This window comes from Eubalaena glacialis, chromosome 11 (genome assembly GCF_028564815.1).
Source record: "Eubalaena glacialis isolate mEubGla1 chromosome 11, mEubGla1.1.hap2.+ XY, whole genome shotgun sequence".
Lineage (NCBI taxonomy): Eukaryota > Metazoa > Chordata > Mammalia > Artiodactyla > Balaenidae > Eubalaena > Eubalaena glacialis.
In genome coordinates, this window is record NC_083726.1 from 21,784,089 (window position 1) to 21,804,460 (window position 20,372).

General features: G+C 34.0%; 1 protein-coding gene across 1 annotated transcript in view; it reads right to left on the reverse strand.

Moving 5' to 3' along the window:
• Positions 1-2,212: 2,212 nt before the first annotated feature.
• Positions 2,213-20,372, reverse strand: part of SCYL2 (SCY1 like pseudokinase 2) — a 56,380-nt gene continuing 38,220 nt past the window's right edge. Inside the window, exons 10-18 of the mRNA XM_061204223.1 lie at positions 18,965-19,087; positions 15,639-15,752; positions 14,449-14,581; positions 12,459-12,577; positions 8,101-8,201; positions 6,650-6,716; positions 6,417-6,512; positions 5,301-5,420; positions 2,213-3,869 (exon numbers count right to left, since the gene is read on the reverse strand). Of these exons, the coding sequence (XP_061060206.1) occupies positions 3,225-3,869; positions 5,301-5,420; positions 6,417-6,512; positions 6,650-6,716; positions 8,101-8,201; positions 12,459-12,577; positions 14,449-14,581; positions 15,639-15,752; positions 18,965-19,087 (1,518 nt within the window). The 3' untranslated portion in view covers positions 2,213-3,224. The remainder of the gene's footprint in view (positions 3,870-5,300; positions 5,421-6,416; positions 6,513-6,649; positions 6,717-8,100; positions 8,202-12,458; positions 12,578-14,448; positions 14,582-15,638; positions 15,753-18,964; positions 19,088-20,372) is intronic.

Consider the following 20,372-nt stretch of genomic DNA (forward strand, 5'->3'; position numbering starts at 1 on the left):
CCTCTTCAATGCCAATTTTTCCAATGTAAATATATTTATGGTACCAAATAAGTACTGAACACATAATACTTACTATATTAAACCATTTTGACAAAAGCAACTCCAGAATTCATACAATAAAGGATATAATGGCAGAAAGCATGGGATTGCAGATCAGAAAAAAAAAAAAAAAAAAAATCTAGCTTCTATTCCTGGCTCTAACTTTCTTGGGTTAGGGCATGTGAATCTCTGACCTTCTGTTTCTACATCTGTGTGGTGTTGAATTATTTCAGTTTTACTCAAACTATATCATGAAATCTCTTTAGGGATTGTAACCATTTTTTTTTTTTTTAATTAATAGGATATAATAAAAAAAACACAGTACACTATATGTATCAAAGATTTTCTGAAACTTTTGTTTCAGGTATAAATTTCATATACTGGGTTTGTAATGTAAGATATATTTCTTACTGAGTGTCACAGTTATAGTTTGAAAGCCAGCAACATAAATAATCTCTTAAAATCCTATACAGTTTGAATTCTTACAGATTTGTTTTGTTCTAAAATTATTTCAAGACCAGTAAATAACAAAGCATGAAATCACAACTTAATATGGAAAGTTTCATCAAAGCCGAAATTTATTTGGTGCATACTCTGTGCTTGCTATCAGGTACTTTCACATATACCTTTTCCTTTAATATGTAAAAGCAACCATGTGAGGTATTTTACAGGTTAAAAAACAATAACAAAAACCTATTTCCTTAACTTATTCAGGTGAAAAGAGGGTTATAAGCGTTCCAAAATAAAAACAAAACTAACCCCAGCCAAGTACATAGTCTATTTCCATTTCTTTTTATGCATCCTCTAAATATATCACACACTTTAGCATTAGGAGAATAAAGAACCAATTCAAATAAAAGGGAATCTTTCTTGTAATTTTTGTCTACAGGTGCTTTTTAACCTACCAACTTTCTACTCTAAGCACAAGGGACTTAAAATGCCATCAATATCTCAATAATTTTAAGGTGATCTATCTAGTACTTTGAAAATTTTGTTCACATAGAAATACAAGCCTAAAAACAGAACTATTTTTTAGAGGCAGTTTCACAACAGAGAAAGGCAGTGGTAACAGTTCGAGTGATAGAAATGATTTAAACAAAATACCTTCAAGAAAGTAAGAAAAAAGTGTAGAAAATCTTCTAAAAATATAGCATCGTTACCTCAGTGAACGAACAAATTTCAAGATGTGAAAATTACCTAAGAATCACATATATTTTTTCAAATAATCTATTTTTATATTTAGAAGTTCAAATTATATAAATTGTTCTATTAAGTTTTCCTTCTAATTAGGAGTTCAACACTGACAAAGTTATTTTACAAAATAAAAAGCAATTTCCTAATGAACAGTGACTACTGAATTGTTACGAAGAAAAATTCTTCAACTCTTCAGCTCAATTCTTCAATTAAGCAGTTTTATTCCTTATGTAAACCTTTCTCAAGATAGATATTGTGTTACAATCAAGACAAATAATCAGGTCGAGGTATGAATGTATCTGCCAAAAGCATCTGCTCTTCCTAGTGCTTTTCATTTCTTGGAAAAGCTTCTTTAGCATTCCTATCAGTCCTTTTCCTAAAACCATGTAACAAAATACAGCTCATACAGAAACCGGATGTTAAGCTGACTTTTTATTTTTTAACATACCCTCTTACTGAATGCTGCCAGCGATATTATCAAATTACATTTTATAATCAAGTACTGTATGTTCAGTGTGTGTATACATATTTTTTCAATGAATAAATGTAGTGTCAGCACACTAAACTTCATATGATTTATTTTAAATGATTGCTGGTTTCAGATAATTAAAAACCACAAACTCTATGGCTGCAATTATAATACATTTATAGTTCTCTGAAAGATCAGTTTAAAGTTATCACATAAGGATGGAATATAATTTAACGAAATACAAATGACATCTATAGCATAAGATTCCATGGTTGACTAATCAGCAAATCAAAGAAAAATATCAGAGAAAGGCCTTGAAAAAGAAAGCATGTTTCCTGTTAGAAGAATTTATTCTTTCTTTCCTAAAAATGGCTAATTATGGACATAAAAATGTTCGAACAAAGGGTCCTGAAATTCCTAGAGAAGATTTAAACTTCAGATGCAGTAACTGACAAAGTCAGACGTTATCATAACGTATCAAGCTGAAAATTAATCTGTTAGTAGCCAGAAGATACAAGTGCTCATTTTTAGAGAAGTAAAGTTTATTACATTTGAAACAATACAGCAGAAATCTCAAAAGTATACTCATTAAATATAGTTTAATTCTTACAAATCTCCTTTTGAAAATGCAATTCATATGTGCTGCAACCTCAGAAGTTTGAATTCAAAATGAAATATGAAGGCAGTAGTCAGGGAAAGCACATCAGAGGGCTTTTTCAAATACCTGTACAAATCAATACATACCTCTTCTGTCTGTGATACAGTAGGAAAAAAAGTGATTCTAAACATATCCAAGTAAATGCAGAAAAATACATTACTATTTGAGGCAGACCATGCTAAAATATAATTTACAACGATTAGTTTGCATTTATGATAGTTAATAATGCCTTTAGTTTGAACCAATGAAATCAAGGTTAAGTTAAATTCTGCAGTGTTCGCTCAGTCTTTTGCACTAAACATTAGTTCATCTGAGAAGTAATAAGATTGGAAAAGCAAATGACCCGATCCTTTTCGTTAGGCTTATCATTTTCTCACTCAGTCACACTAAATGCAAACAAATCAATACAGCATCAAGAATTTTCACATAGTAAAAATGAAGACTAATGACTTGTGAAGGCAGACTGTGTGCCATGTAGTATTTAACAGATGAAACTTGCAATTACCATCAACTCAATTTTTTAAATAACACCAAGATTTACAAGCCAAAATAAACATTTGATTTAAAAATTCTGCTATTCAAGATACTCAGGTGTCTTTTTTTCTCGTTGAGATTGATATGGGTTGGGTCTTCTAAAAACCTGAAGAGAAGTTGGTAAGAGGAAAAAAATCCTCAAGGCTTTAAAAACCTCAAGTGTTAAAAAGTCCATACAACTACTATGCTGGCATGACAACAGGTTTTTTTCTGTCACAGGACCATTCACTTTCCCACAGAAGTACTTCCTCCAAGCCAACTATATAGATGTAAATCAGCTTACCCATGATTAAAACTGAAGTAATCCTTCAAAAACAGGAGCATGACACCTCACCCAAAAAGATCTTTTAAGTCACTGCTAGCTGAACTGCTACTGGTCATAGTAGGTGGCGGCTGTGCAAAGTTCTGCGGGTTAAAGAAAGGATTAGTCTGCACACCGAAGGCAGACTGTCCTATCATGCGCATCTGTGCTCCCATTACCGAACTGCCCACACCTGGAGACCCTTGAGCAGGCACAAACTGATTAAGCCACTGATTCGGTTTCTGCTGTGATAACTGGTTCATGCTAACTTTGGGTTTCTGAGGGCCAAAGAGATTATTAAGAGCAGACATATCTGTGGGTCTTTGCTGAGTCGGCTTCGCACCAGCAGGAGGAACACTCACAGCACTGAAGTTTGGCAAAGTGGAAGGTGTTCCCAGTGCCATCTTGGCCACTCCAGGTGCGCTTGGACTGCTGAAGAAGTTCTGGTTTGTATTAACTGGCATGTTGAATCCTGAAGTCTGAAAGCCCATGTTGGCATTCAGGCCGTTTGTTAAATTTCTCTTTGTATTATCAATTGGTGTAGAAAACATCATACCAAGGCCCGTGGAAGGAACAGAAGTGAAGGTACTTGAAGCAGAAATTTTAGGGGTACTAACAGAAAGACTGGTCAAAGATGACATATTATCCATCAATGTGTCTGTCAGGTCCTTAGTCTGAAAAATATGAGGAAATTATTTTATCTCCAAGAATTCCAAATTACTTTAAAATTAGTAAACATTTGATAAATTTTATCATAAAGGACAAGTTAAAATTAAGCTCAATAGTCTACACCAAGACAGCAAACCACAGCTCACAGGCCAAATCCAGCCTGCCACATATTTTTGTAAGGCTTTTTAAGGATGAACATTTGCAATCAATTTGATGACAGGGAACACAACTCTGAACTCCAATTAAATGAAATGTTGTCTCCCCCGCTGCACCTCCACCAAAAAACAGAATTGCATTTTTCTCATTAGATCTGTATTACAGACAAGGATACTCTATTATTTTTGTATTTTGAATTTCATCAAAATTTTGTGGAAATTTATTTTCTCTATTCTTTTATAAGTACCTACAAAATACTTTATTTTTGCCTCTTGGCCCACAAAGATTTTTCCCAGAGGAAGAAATTTAATGATTAAGAGGCAACAACAACAACAAAAAATAATTTAAAGAAAGCTTGTAAGATAAAGTAATTTCTGAAATCAGTAATAGTATAAACTTTCTATCAGCAGAGACCTTAATCACTGCTCTAACACCAGCACCTAGAACACTGCCTGGACCATAGCAGGAAGTAAATACTGGTCAGGACATATAGGTAAGTATTCCTAAATCAATTCACAAACATAACTATAACAAAAAAGCTAAAAATTGAAAATTACTTTTTGCTCAAAAATACATAAATGCATGAATATAATATTCCTGGTCATTTCAAAGTGAACAGCGTTGAATTAGTACCATAGAACTAATATTTTTTAAGAACCCTCCCATTAATCTAGCTTCCTCTTTGTTGGTAACAAGCACTATTACAAAACATTATATATTAGGCAGGCTATTGAGGAGTTGTTGGAAAATTCTTGATGCCCATACTTCTTAGAAATTACACATTAAAGTATTTTCTGAAATACATTTTTATAAAACACTAGTAGGTAGACTAAGTTCTATACTACCTTACTCCTTAAGAGTAGTATGCCTTATATATGGAATTTTAAAAAGTGGTACTGATGAACCTAGTGGCAGGGCAGAAATAAAGACGCAGATGTAGAGAACAGACTTGCGGGGCGGGGGGGAGAAGCTGGGATGAAGTGAGAGAGTAGCACTGACATATATACACTACCAAATGTAAAATGGATGGCTACTGGGAAGCTGCTGCATAGCATAGGGAGATCAGCTCGGTGCTTTGTGACAACCTAGAGGGATGGGATAGGGAGGGTGGGAGGGAGGCTCAAGAGTGAGGGGATATGGGGATATATGTATACATATAGCTGATTCACTTTGTTGTACAGCAGAAACTAACACAACATTGTAAAGCATTTATACTCCAATAAAGATATTAAAAAAAAAGTGTAGTATGCTTGAATTATGCAAAAGAAATGAACTCTGACCTGCTTGACTGGAGCAACAGGTGTGTGCACCTGGGGTTTAAGAGGTTGCTGGCTTTTCAACTTCTGTGCCTGCTCCTGTTCTTTTGCCAATTTTTGTTTTTCTTCAAGTGTAAGTGATGCCTTAAAACAAAACAAAACCAAAAACATCAACTGACAACTTTCATAATTCCATTTATAAAACAGAAGATTTCTTTTTGGTATGTCTGACAATACCAAGTAGTTTACAAACTACTCCTGTATTGGTGATTGCCACAGCGTAAGTTATACTTTGAATTACGATAAGATTTAACTTTAGGTAGAAACTCACAGGATCCATGCTAAACTATTTCCAGTATGAAAATAATAATAAAATTATTATTTTAAAACCATTCATTAGAATCATATTTTTCCAGACAATGAGAATATGATTAGGTGATATCATTTTATAAAATTGGGAGATTCTAGCTCACTCCAAAAATATTTTAGAAACTCATCAAAAAGCTAAGTAAAAAGGAAACAACTTTTTTTTTTAACGTGAACAATTTCTTTCACTGCTAATGTCTGCATCAAATTCAACATCTGTCTTTTTCTTATATCAACTTTGCCAACCTATAAGCTCGCAGTATGTCCTCTTACAATTTTGTAAACCACAATGTCTAGTAGTTCCTTGGCTCTACACATACAGGTACTCATAACTGTTGAATGAACAGAAGAAAACTGCCCTCAGCAGAAATTCAAAACTGACATATTTTTTATATCGGATGCTAACCAACATTTCAATTGGAAAGTATCATTTTAAAGTTTGTTATTCAAAATCAGAATCAGAGAAGAGACACTGTAGAATTTATCAAGGGATGTGACTGGCAAAGTACAGTAGAAAGGACAAAGAAGTCAGGCAACCTAGAAATGTTACCAACATGGAAGACTGAATAATAAAGGAAGTTAAAAATCTTAAGCATGTTTATTCTCAACATGCGTCATCAGGTCATACATGACCCACTGATAACTTTTAAATTTCATAAAGATAATTAAAGAATGTTTCTTATTAAGCTAAATAGTATTTCCCAACAAAAATCTGTGGTTTTAGAAGTTATATAATATAAATATGAGTACTGAAAGAACAGTAAAGACACTTACTCTTTTATGTTTATTCTGTAACCCATCCTCTTTATTTTCTGATTCACCACCAGTCAGAAGGTCTGCTCCAATGTTGTTAAAGACTTTGTCAATATGCTGAAATACAAAAAGTCAACCAGCTGAATGACGTGCAAGATTGTGATTTTACTGCTTAAAGATCAGAGGTCCCCGAAATGGAGCACACTATCAAGCACTTTTTTTCAAAAATTAGAATAATCTAAATATCTTCTTACCTGAGACCCAACATTTGTAACTTTTGTCTCCTCAGAAGCATTCATTTGATTTCCTATATCCAAAGATCTGTAAGAGAGAGTTGAGTTATGACAAAGCAATAAAAAGAAATGTATGTTTTAAAAATAAAACTTGTACTAAAAATAGTTCATCCACATGGAATTTACTACAATCTAAACAAACTGCAACTTCATTCTTTAAGGATAGTCATAATCTTTTTCATTATTTACTACTATTAATGTCTGCTTGCCCCAAAAACGAACATTTGTACACACGTCTTTTTTTTGAAGCTCAGCATTTGAGATTTACTGGAGAACTTAGTGTCATAAAACCAGGCAAGCATGGTTCTTACCATAGAAGAGTTTACAGCTCACTGAGAGACAAGACATGATATGGGAACTTAATGTGATTAAGTTCAGAATCTGTGATTCTAACAATAAATGCTATAATCACTGAATAAGTGATGTGGGCAAGATCTATTCCTTGAAAAACAGGTAAGATTTAGATAGGAAGGAGAAAAAGAGAAGGTTCATTTACACCTCAAGTATAAATAATAGATAGAAAATTTCTCTCTGTTGTAATTTTTAAAGACTATTTTTCGGGGTTCCTAAGTTAATATAGTCAATCCATTAAACATGATAAATATATACATCACAGAATACTTAGTGCATACAAAGGGCTATTTCACATCATTCTACACCTTGTGTATTTATTTCCATAAAGCCTTCATCTTACACTGGAGCAGAACCTAAAAAGTTTCTTTTGGGGGACTTGGCTCATGATTGATATCAATTTTACTGATTTTCAGATGTCTTTGACTCAGGATTAAACTTTAACAGGCATCCTAAAATCATGTTTTGCCTCTGGAGCAAAGAATATAGTGGAGATTTGATCATAAAAACTGGCATTTTCCACTGAATAATTTTTACCATTCCCCTCTTCCTTTGAATACTAGTATTTTGCAAATAATTTAGAAAATCCTCCCTAAAAACATACAAATAAAAAAAGAGGTACACGCTGTGGTACTACATATGGAATGAATTCTCTATAAATGTTTCTGGGGTTAGAGAAAAAAGAAGGAGAAATCAAAACACCAGGATTTCACAGATTTGAAAAATATTTTTAAGTGGTGCTCTTGGCAATCAGCACCCTGAGTTTACAATGCCAGTAGCTAATGTGACAAGAGATTTTCTTAGAAACAGAATTTTCTTTATGTAGAGAAAACGCTAAGGTTACATCCTATTATGCTTCTGTATTCAGAAATGACATCAGATTTTCAACAACATTCTATTTAAACTCAGTTCAACTTAATATGTTGGAAAATTTTTATATGCTTTACATATAGTCAAATTGAAATCCTTCAATTTTTCTAGTCCATATTCTAGAAAATCAACCATGACATAACTTTAATGTCACTCCTGGACCATGTGCAATTCATATGCAACCTACTTACTTCTGCTGTTCTTGCATTATATGAAGTTGCTCCAGTTTAGTCTTATGTTCAGACTCCAATCTATTAAGCATCTCTTTTATGACGGAAATGAAGGAATTGAACTGGTGTAATAAGAAATTGATATGGTTATAACGTTTCAAGTTAGCCACAAAGGTAATCTAATAAAATAATTCAACAAGTTATTCATAATATTCTCTATTTTTATCAGAATATGACCCACTCATAGCACTGATGACATAAGAATAGTATATTTTAGCTCAATGTATCAGAGCAAGCTTTTACAGTATCTCTGTTTGGTGGTGATATAGTCGATGAGACTTTTAAGTTCCAGAAAACATGTTCTCAATAAGTTTTATATCCTGAGTTGCCTAACAGCTATTATTCAGCAGTCTTATATAAATTCAACTCCAGCAGTTATTACACATTGATTTTTCTAGACTAATCCAAAAATGACCATCTAAATTTGTGCATATCTGAAAACAATCTGCTTAATAATGCATAAAAAATTACTCTTTATTCAGATCATTATAAAAATGACATGTTTGGCTAAAATAAGCCTTGTTTTCTAAAAAGTTAGTAGAAATATTAAATATACATAATCTAACTTCCAAATAATTAAAATTCATAAAGTATATCTAATTCAAAGTTAAACATAGTTTAAGCTTTCGTTAAACTTTAAATTATTATTTATTTATTTATTTATTTATTTCTGGCTGCATTGGGTCTTCGTTGCTGCACGCGGGCTTTCTCTAGTTGCGGTGAGCAGGGGCTACTCTTCATTGCGGTGCGCAGTCTTCTCATTGTGGTGGCTTCTCTTGTTGTGGAGCACGGGCTCTAGAGCGCAGGCTCAGTAGTTGTGGCTCACGGGCTTGGGTGCTCCCCGGCACGTGGGATCTTCCCGGGTCAGGGCTCAAACCCGTGTCCCCTGCATTGGCAAGTGGATTCTTAACCACTGCACCACCAGGGAAGCCCCTAGTTAAATAATTCTTATGGTACTTCAGGATCATCATAAACAATTTATTTTAATAATACCACATATGACAGGAAGACTCTAGAAACTGCTTTCTTCCCGTCCCCAAATCTTACAACTACGTCTTTGGGCTGGGTGCTTATAAATACACTATTTTATTAATCCTCACAACTCTTCAAAGTAAATTTATTAATATTTCTATTTTATAAATGAGGGAACTCAGGCTCAGCAAGAGAGAAAGCAACTTACTCAGAAATACTAAATAACTTATATGGCAGAATTAGAATTCATACTAAGTCTGTCTCCAAACCTTGTACTGTTTTCTACTACATTATGCTGCCTCTCAACCATGCTCTATCATCCATTTATCCTCTGTCTGACCATAAGAGTAACCAAAGGCATATTTCCTTAGCTGTTTACCGTGACTGACTCTTTGCTGATCAGTTTTTTTAACTTTTTAACAAAATATAACATACATAGAAAAGTATACATATAAGTGCACGTCTCAAAAAATTCACAAACTGAATTTAACCAGTAGCCAGAAAAAGAACAGGACATTGGCAGCACCCCAGAAGCTTCCTCGTGCCCCCTTCTAGTCATTTCCTACCCTCCCTCGCCATATGAGAAAACACTATTCTGACTTCTAGCAGTGTAGTTTTAACCGTCTTTGTGTTTCATATAAATGGAATCATTCAGTAGATCCTCTTCTGTGTCTGGCTTCATTTGCTCAACATAATGTTTGTGAGACTTCATCTATATTGCTGAAGCATTAACATAGTAGGCCTGCACTGCTATCCTTGGAAAAGTCTGCTTGCAAGGTTGGCCCTTGGCTGGTGTCCAGGAACTCAGATTTTGGGAGGTTCCCACCATTAACTGATAATAGTGGCTCACTGTGCCTAACTGGAATTTGAGTACCAGGCAGGGGGTGCTACTTGATCAGCCCCCAATAAAAATTCCAGGCACCGAGTCTCCAATGAGCTTCTCTGGCTGGCAATATTTCAGACACACTGTCACAACTCATTACCCAGGAAATTAAGCACATTCTGTGTGACTCCACCAAAAGATGACTCTGGAAGCTTGAGCCTGGTTTCCCCCAGACTTTGCCCCATGAACCTTCTCTCTTCACTGATTTTGCTTTATATTCTTCCACCATAATAAATCATAGCTGTGAGTACAACCATTGGCTGAGGCCTGAGTCCTCCTGGTGAATCACTGAATCTGGGGGTGGTCATAGGAACCGTCCCCCAACACAAGTTGTGATTGTGTTTGGATTGCTGCATGGTATTTGCTCTTTTTTAATCAAATGCTAAAAATGTATCTTCCTAAGTTACTTTATCTTTTTCACATAATGTGTAATATACTTAGATTATTTTAAATCAGAACTGACAGAAGAGGGCAGTCTTGAATTAGGAACCCTGTCCATGAAATGAATAGGAAAGCAGACCACATCCATGCTAACCATTGTAAAATACCAGATGATATGAATCTAAATATTTCTGCTGATGAAAATAGGCCCCTCAAAAAAATCAACCATAAAGCTGAAGAAAACTAACACACTTCAAATGTAATTATATATTCTAAAATAAGCATTTGAGAATATTTTAAAACACCCTAAATCATAAATATGAGAACTAAGAACAGAAATGACCAAAAGTTGAAGACTATCTTAGGCATGTTATCATTCTATTTTTCCCCAATATTCATCCTCCCTTTTTGCCAATCCTAATTTCAACCCTGCCGTCCAAGATATGAAGAAATTATCAAGACAAAAACTGAAATCTAAGGACACAAACCTTCAGGGGCTTACCCTACACTTCAAATGAAATTTTCGATCTGATTAATTTTACAAATTTCTCTAATTTGAAAACTCCATTCACTCAGCACTCTCCCCTATGCCAAAAGCTCTCTTGCTTAACTCTCAGCTTTCTGCTTCCTTCATTGCTCTAATTCACTTTTAGTCTTTAATTCCAAACCTTGCCAGCCTATCCATTTCTGACACTCTCAGTTAAACAGTAACCCTTCCCCATCTTTTCCATTATACATCATTAAACATTAGTTTTATGGTGAACAAAATGCCTTGTCATTACTCTGTACCTCAAATTTTCTCTCAATTCAATAAAAATTTTTGTTTCTGGCACTGTACTAAGTACTGGGGATATAATGAAGAATAAGCTATAACAACCAGCCTTCTGGGAAAGTCAGACACACAAGTATATAGCTGTGACAACTACAGTGATAGAGGTATGCAGAGGTAATTCTATAATAACCTTTGAGTACACAGTTCCTTTGCTCAAACATTTACCACATCTTGAAAGTTCAAATACCTAAACCAGATGAGCATTTAAAGTCTGCCTATTCTAGGGCTTTCACTGTCGTGGCCCAGGTTCAATCTCTGGTGGGGGAACTGAGATCCTGCAAGCTGCATGGCATGGCCAAAATAAAATAAAATAAAATAAAACGAAAGTCTACCTATTCTAGTCTCAATTTACCTTAATATCATCACTCCCTGATTATATTATAGGTATCTCTCAAACGTATTATTCATTCCCTGTGGCAGATAGACTCTAAAATGGTCCCAATTATCTCCTCATTCTGCTACTCTGTCTTTGTGTAATCCCCTACCTTCAAACATGGGCAGGACCTGTGACTTGCTTGTAACCAACAGAATATGGCAAAGGTAATGGGATGGCATTTCCTTGATTACATTATAAGAGACTATAACTTCCATCTTTCTAGCAGACTCTTTCTGGCTTTGATGAAACCAGATGACGCCGTGTTGGAGGCCCATGAAACAAGGAATTCACAGTGGCAACCAGCTAACAGAGAGCAACAAACTGAGGCCTTCGGTTCAACAGTCTGAAAGGAATTTAAGCCTGCCAACGACCACTGAGTGAGCTTAGAAACAGATCCTCCCCCAGGTGAGCATTCAGATGAGACCTCAGTCTTTGACTGAGGCACTGTGAGAAACTCTGAGCAGAGCATACATGCCCTGGCTTGGTTGACCCACAGAAACTGTGAGATAATAAATCTATGTTGTTTTAAACCTGCAAGTTGTGGTGATTTGTGAGGTAGCAATAAAAAATGAATACACAGCCCAGACATATTTTTTTTCCCTTTGTTCATGTCAATTTCACAGTCCCAAATTTGAAGTAGTCCCCAATCCTACACATCTTTCAAAATTCTGCTCATTTACTATCTCCCAATTAGGCCTCCAATAATCCATCCTTCTAACTCACATACTCCTTACTTTGAACCCACAAACTTTCTTCATTTATCTCTTTGGCATATTTTTCCTTGTTTTACCTATTTATATGTAATATATTTATACATTCAATGCCAAGAAAACAGTAAGCTGAATAAATTGAATAAAGCACAAAACTACTCCTACCTGATTGAGATTAAGATTGTTTTCAATACTCAGGGGAATCAGATGAGGCAATACTTTTCCAGCCAACTGCTCTTTGGTGATTCCCAACTTCTTATGAGCAAAAGTACATTTGTAAATACCTGACAGAAAAGAGTAAGACAAATGTTATAATTCAGTACCACAAATCAATACAAATCAGAAAAACAGTGTATCTATATGAAATCTCTTGATAATCAGTGTAGTTACAAATTTTTCCTTATCAATGCTTAGAAGAAGGATGCTCTTATATATGGATCAGAATGATTTCAGCTTTACTGTCAGTTTAGATTTAACATACCATGACACATTTATCCTGTATTCTTTTGGTTTTAAGAACACATTTAATGATAGTATAAAATTAAAAGTCTATCAGAACGAGATACAGTTCTTACAGTGCAGCAGAAAGGCTACAGAATATCTCTCTATTCTGAACACATCTAAACATATATTTCAGACATCTCATTCAAACTTGAGACATCTATTTAAAGTGTCTAAGTATAGGTCCTATACCTTTATTCACTTCTTTAACCAATCAGACTCAACATCTCTGAACTTTAATAATTTAAGTCAACTCCACACAGTCCTTCCCTGTTGTCTTACCTATTTACTCAACTTTCAGGACCCTGCTTGATACACCTATTGCACAAAGCCTTCATTTGGTAAACTGAGCACGTTTGCTCCTCATTCTCTGAATGCTTTTGTGTTATAAGTGCTTTGTATAGATAGAATCCAGAGCTTTAGAACACACCATCTCCTGTTATTCTGCTGTTAATGCACACTTCACTTACATACTCAAAGAATAACTTTGAGTGCCCATTAAATGCTTATTTGCAGGGCACTACGCTCATTACTTTCCCTTCAGTTGGTCTCACTGATTCTCACAAAACTCCTATAATGATATTATTTTTATCCTCATTTGATAGATGAAGAAACTTTTCAAAGTCCCTCGAGGAACTGGCATAGCCAGGACTGGGGTTAGGGCTCTTTCCACTACGTCAAACTCCTTCTCAAGAAGACTAACTTCTTTGAGCTCAAAAGTTTCATACCATATCCCAAAAGTTCTATTTCTACAGAGGTCCACAACAGATTACTTACTGACCATTCCTACAAATATTTACTGAGGGTTTTCTATAAATCAGGCACTAGAGTAGGTATTAAAGATACATGGCTGAATAACATAGTTTTTCTTCAAAACTAACAAAGAACTTCAAGTTTAGTAACTTGTTAATGTTTCTGTGATTCCACAGCTAGGTCTATCTCTATTAGTACAGCAGACCCTGAACATTTCCAGATTGGGCTTTAACTATTTATAGGCAATTTCAGAGTTTTTTTTACAGAGTGATTTGTAATTACGCTGATAGAATAGAATGTGCTGTAAGGCCAATAATGCTTCATCGGCACATCACTTAGCAGTGAAAAATATTTGTTCAGACTTAAACATATCTAAATTAAAAACCAGCTCTACCAGTTATCAGCTGTATAACCTTGAATAACTTACTTCACTCCTCTGAGCCTCAGTTTCCTTACCGTAAAACAGAAATAACAGTATCTATCTCATTGGATTTTGGAGAGGACAAAATAAGGTAATGCACAGAAAAGACTCAGCACAGTGCCTGTTACAAATCAGGTACCAAATAAACATCAGGTATTACTATTAAGACTGGTATCAGCATTTCAAGTAGTTTTGCTTGCCTCTCTTATTTAGTACCATTTTATAGAGAAAACTACATGCTATCATGATATCTGTGAAGCCAGGATTCCCAAATATCTTATTCCTTTATAAATGTCAAGTACTACCGCTTTTGCTAAAATTAACACAAAGAAAAGTTATGTCATGGCATTTACCCCATCATTCTTCAGTTACTGAATGCTATATACATGAAAAGAGTACAAAATGGTTTTATAGATTGAAAAGTTTACTTGCATAATTGTAAAACAAAGTAGCACCAAATGACATTAAGTTTTCAGCTACCTAAAATTCCCATGAGGACCGCAGGTTCCTTGGATGGAATTTGTTGTAAGAACGGCAGAATATCATCAAGTACAAACCACTTATCCAAGTATTCCAAAATCTTTCCTAAGCACACTAATGAATTTACACGTACCTATTAAAAGAGGTAAACTGAATTAGTCATTTAAAGTCTTTGCAATCTAGACCAAAATATTTTAAGTATGAGTATAATCTTCATATAGGTATATGTTAAAACCTCAAGAATAAAAGTAGGTTTAAAAGCTCTCGTCCTTTATTAATATAGAAAATTCACATATTTATAAATTCCCCTGACTTGTTTCAGAAAGAATCTTTGATTGCTTTGCCAGGATACTAGGTAGCTAAAGGTAAGGAATGATTTTAATTTTATATCTTTTTAAATAAAGTAATTAGGATTTGAAAAGCTTTATTACACATTTGTTTGCTAAGAATATTTCCTTGGGGTCATTTGAATTACAAAAAAGGACTAAACTTTCCCACCAAGTGATTAATTTTACTGGGCTTCCAGTATTTTTCTCTAATTCAGGTTCAAGTCATTCTTAAACTAAATATTTTAACAACATGTGAAAAGTATATTTGTCCTACATAAAGTTTTGTATTTCTAAATATATCTTTAATACAGTTACTAAAACCTGATATTTAGGAGCTCTTTTATCACAATTCTATCAATTGTGATATCTATATTCTCTTGACTATTTTGATAAATATTTCACACCCTTCTTTTTTAGCTAGAATTTGTTAAGATAGAATACTTTTAGTCAGGATCATAATATCAATAAAACTATTTTTTAAAAAGAAAAAAAGTAAACTAAGAAAAGCAGAAAATAATTAGTTGGTAAAAAAAACAAAAAGCACCACATTTCTGCAAGAAAGATGGAAAAAAAATAAATTGTGGCTTAAAGCAGAAAAGGATTCAGAAAAAAAATTACTCAAATTTTCTACTGAAGCACTCAAAGTTAGGGGACAGGGAGTAATGTCAGGGATGGAATACTGTAAAATTATATATCAGGGAAAACTACAGCTATTGCTCACTTTCATAGTACTATATATATTCTACTTATAGCCATGACAAAATATATGAACAAACTACAAAAGGTTTATTAAAGAATAAGAAAATTATTTAAGCCAATGAGAAGTGAAAGAAAAACAAAAATTAATACGCAATTACTTACAGCGAGGGAAGACGTTTGTAGACATGCATTTTTAATTCTTGGTATCAAGGCATTTTTCATGGATGGGTAGTCTATAAGATTTGCAAAGGTTGGAATGATGTTTAGACAGAGTTCCTATTAAGAAAATAAATCGGAGCAATCTTAGAGAAAGACTCTCTCACATACTAAAAAACATTTTGCATTTGCATGGCTAATTTGTCACATAGCTTGAAATAAACTTTTATGTATGGTATATCATTTGATCTTTTCAACAACTGTTTGAAAGGAAAAAACTTATTATCAATTTTGAATTTTACAGATGAGGAAACAGGCTCAGAAGACCTTGCTCAAATTCACGCTAGGTCATACAACTAGCATATATACCAAAATTCCTTGATCGCATTCCTAGTTTCTTTCCCTGATAACACAATTAATTCTTAATTTATTTTTAAAAATAGGAACATCTAAAAAAAAAAGTAACATCTAAGTTTTGCTATCTTTCACAACAAGGGAAAATCAAGTACAAAGTCACGTAAAACTATTCCTCTTAAATAAGGAATTTCTTAGCTGTCACATAGATCCATATGATGGATATAATACAAACATTTTAAAATATATTTTCAAAGACTGTTTAACAATATCAAGGATAAAATGCAATAAGATACTATTATATAATCCCATTTTTTAAATCTGTCTACAGGCTTAGGGAAAAAAACTGGAAGGATATATCTGGGAATGTTAACTGTGGGCATCTCTGACAGAGAATTTTAATTTCCTTTATATTTTTAACTATTTCTAAATTCTGAAACTAAAGCAAATATAAATGACAGAAGCAGGAAAAGTTATTTAAAACATTCTTGTTAACTTAATGCCATGCCATAGTGTAAATGACTGGAACTGGGAACTCCAAGGATAACAGAAGAAAGGGGGGATGATGGAGGATTAAATGAGATAAAAAAAGAACAGGAAATGGCTTGAGAACTAACTGGCTGAAGAACCTAATCTCAGATACCTTATAAGGCAGAATGATCCTTGTAGGAAAGCAAAAAAGAGATTACTGAAGAAAATGGGGGTATAAATGTATATCAGGGAAGGAGTCACTGATGATATTTGGTAAACTTAAAGACATTCATTTATGGTTAGCAGATAGAAATGAATCAACCACTAAAAATCTGGTATCAGTATACTGGCAAGTATTTTATTTGCTTTAACTTATCCCCAGACTTCCAAAAGGCAGATAGAAAGAAAAGAGTTAATATTAATATCTATTCAGAAGTATAATAATTAAGTAGGTGATATAACTTGAGGATAATAAATACAAACTACATTTAAGGGACTATTTTCCACAGATGGTAGAGAATGAGCAAGGATGAGCAGTCAGTGAGATACTGTGCTCCTGTTACCAGAGGGGAACAGGGAAGTTCAGCCCTTAATTGATACCAGAGTGACAGAGAGAGACTGACTGCACACACGCACTATGCCATATAATCTAGCAGTAGGTTACAAAGAGGGAAATCTTAAATTATGTCTACATCACTTAGCTAGAGGAGGGGAGAACCATAGGAGGAGACAGAGTAAAGAACCTAAGAACAGGAGACGGAAAAAAACAAAATAAACAAAAGGAAGTCCAATTAGCATATTCTCAGGAACTTCTGCCTATTATTTTCTACTTTCTCTGTAACTGGTGGTGGGGAGGGGAGAATGAAAACAAATTCTACGTTTATTTAAAGGTAAATAATTTTAAAAACTGGTTCTCACATACATTTCTATTAATGCCTTTAATGACCCTAAAACTTTTGTAAACCATCTTCTACTTTTCCAAATGCTTTTCTAAACTCTCTCTAGCCTCTTAAATAGTTCTAATCAAACTTCAATTTAAAAATACCATTCCAAAAATGAATCTCAGAAGTTACTTCCTAGCCTTCTAACTTGCATGAAGCTTGAGGAAAAGATTTTTGTTTGCTGCTCTTGCTCTCTCTCCCAAAGCTTAGATAGGCTTTAACTTTATCAGACTCTTACCAAGCAATGTTGATACTAGTTAATTGGACTGGTGACTAAACACTTCTATTGAATGATATCAGAAATGCTAGTTTCTAAAACTTGGCAAAGTGCACAACTCAATTTGAATTATATATTAACTATTTTAATAAAATACTTGCTGGTAACTTATTGGCCAAACTAACCGCCTTAGGAAGAAAAATGACCTTTCACATCACTCGATCCTCCTTCTCCTCCCTAATTTCACTGAATATAAAACCAGGTTGACTACACAGGGCCTGTGGGAATGTTTCAAGAAGCTATAATTCACAATTCCTTTGGAAAGCACTTAAAAGTAATAGTAAGTACCTTCCCCAATCATTCCACGTCATTTGGACAAAGGCAGCAAGAGATGACATTGTAAGGAAAATTTTTAACATCAACTTCACAATTTGGAATAAAAGAAAACTTAGATAAGGACTGAAATGAGTCAAACAAGTGACCTTATATGTGTGGTATTAGGTTCACATTTTTTTAAAAAAAAGCTTTGGTCAATAACTTATAAAAAGTAAAATTCTTTGTTTTTCTTTACTAGAATCTGCACTGGTGAAGAGACCGTAAACTTTTAAATATGACACCTTTTATGCAGTGAGATGTTCTTAACATAAGTATTTATTTTCCAAAGTGAGAAAAAAAAGCTCAAACTAAATTATACTTTTAATAGCAATCCAAAAATTTTTTTCCAGATAACCCATAGAACCAAAATTTTAGTAGCAAAATTACAGAACTAAAAGTTTGGCAAAGTATGTGATGTTTTAACAGCACTTTTGTAACACAAAAGCATGACTATAAATGCATTAGGGATGGTCACACTAAGTTACTATCTGCTTTTCTACCTACCTGCTATACAAATTAACTTCAATGCAAAAGGAACAACATTTCTGAATAGAAGACTGAGTTACCAAACATGAAAGAAAATTATGAGTATGAGAAGTACCTACTTAACACTTTCGTAAGAAAAAGGCACATACATCTTTGTCATTTTCATTCATATATTAATTACTCATTTAGGAAGAAGGTATACAGCAATCCAAACTACAACAAATCAAACCTTCTATAATAGTATATTACTGATAAGTAAAAGCAACAAATCATTTTACTTTATTAATACAGGTATTCATCAATTGATTCTTCAAATTAGTTAGGAGTGAACACACTAGTAGTAGTATACATCATGCAATTCAATGGAGTAATAAATACTATTGAGCTTTATATTAAAAAAATTATGACAAACTTAAAATGTACTTTACTTCTTTCTTTTGCTTTAAGAATCAAAATCATCATTAAAGGAAAAAAATTGAATATTACACCTGGATCTGAATGGAAGGAGCCTCTAGGGCTCTGTAAACCATTGGCAGGACACTGTTCTTTATCTCATCAGGAGGAGTTTTGGTTAGTAGCAAATCCATTTTTTGGAGGAAAATTAACAAAATCTGTGTAGAAAAGGGGAACAATGTATTAAAGTCTAGAATCTTTATGACGCTTTACACATGCCAAAATTTAAAGTAGCTTCAAAAGAACAAGTTATGTATTTTGACACTCACCATGTTGCTAGCCTGAAGGCATGGAAGACAAAAACATATAAATCAAGTCTCTTATGTTTCTAGAAGCACTATATTTAACATCTGCTCTCAGTTTAAACATTTAAATAAAGACTAATTTCCTAACTCTCACATATCTTCAGTAATACGTCACTCACCCACAAGTACCAACTATCTGCAAAGCTACCGGGTAAAAAAATAAAAGCCTGAGGGCAGCAAAGTCAGATGTCCCAAAGAAGTAAATTCCATCACTCGGCTTCTATGAAGTTCAAGAGAAGAAAAGGTACAGAAATGAAAAGGACTGTCAGGAAAAATTCTAGAAACATTTTCAATTGTCCCTGATCATTTGTTTGCCACCACATACGTAAGTAATAAGGAACAAATGATCCCTTCTATCCATGCAGAATACTTAGTTTTGTCAAGGCTCAGTTAAAATTTTTCAGAAGGGATTTTTAGCTAGACTACTACTACTACTACTACTAAGGGAAAAAAATACAAAGAATGAAGGCAAATAAGAGCTCAGATGATAGGTTCCTTAGGATCCTATCTGATGCATAGCTTAGTGAACATGGGACTCCACTCCTTTCCCTCTTGACACCTTGACCATGTTTGGAGAACTCTGCTTCGAAGCCTACAGTTCTCTCACCTGCCCTTTCCTTAAGCAGGGGAACTCCTGTCTTAATACCACAGACTTCCTTCTGTTCCCCTCCTTTCAATGGAAGGACCACAAACAGTCTGTCATAAAACCATTAAATCAGGTAATCAATGGTTTACCAATAAGCTCTTGCCATGTAGTAGCAGAAACTTAATAATATTTACCATGTGCCAGAAAATTTCATTTAATTTCAACAACCCTTTCCACATTTCAGAAATGAGCAAAATAGAAACTTTAAGAGAGTAATGACTTGTCCAAGGAGATGAAGAAGGCGAGATTCTAACCCAGGTATGTAACCCTACTGCTCTCTTAAATCCAAGTCTACCTTGAATCTGGCAAATAAATATTTTAATAGAGTCTATATCAGAGACTAATTAAATTTTCCCTTAACAATACACACACACACATATTACTTCCATGGTGCTGGAAGCATTTCTCCTCTTCTGGTGAAACTATTTATTAGCAATAAAATAAAGAGAAACAACTGGCATAAACCATCTACAAATTAAAGACTCTTAATAA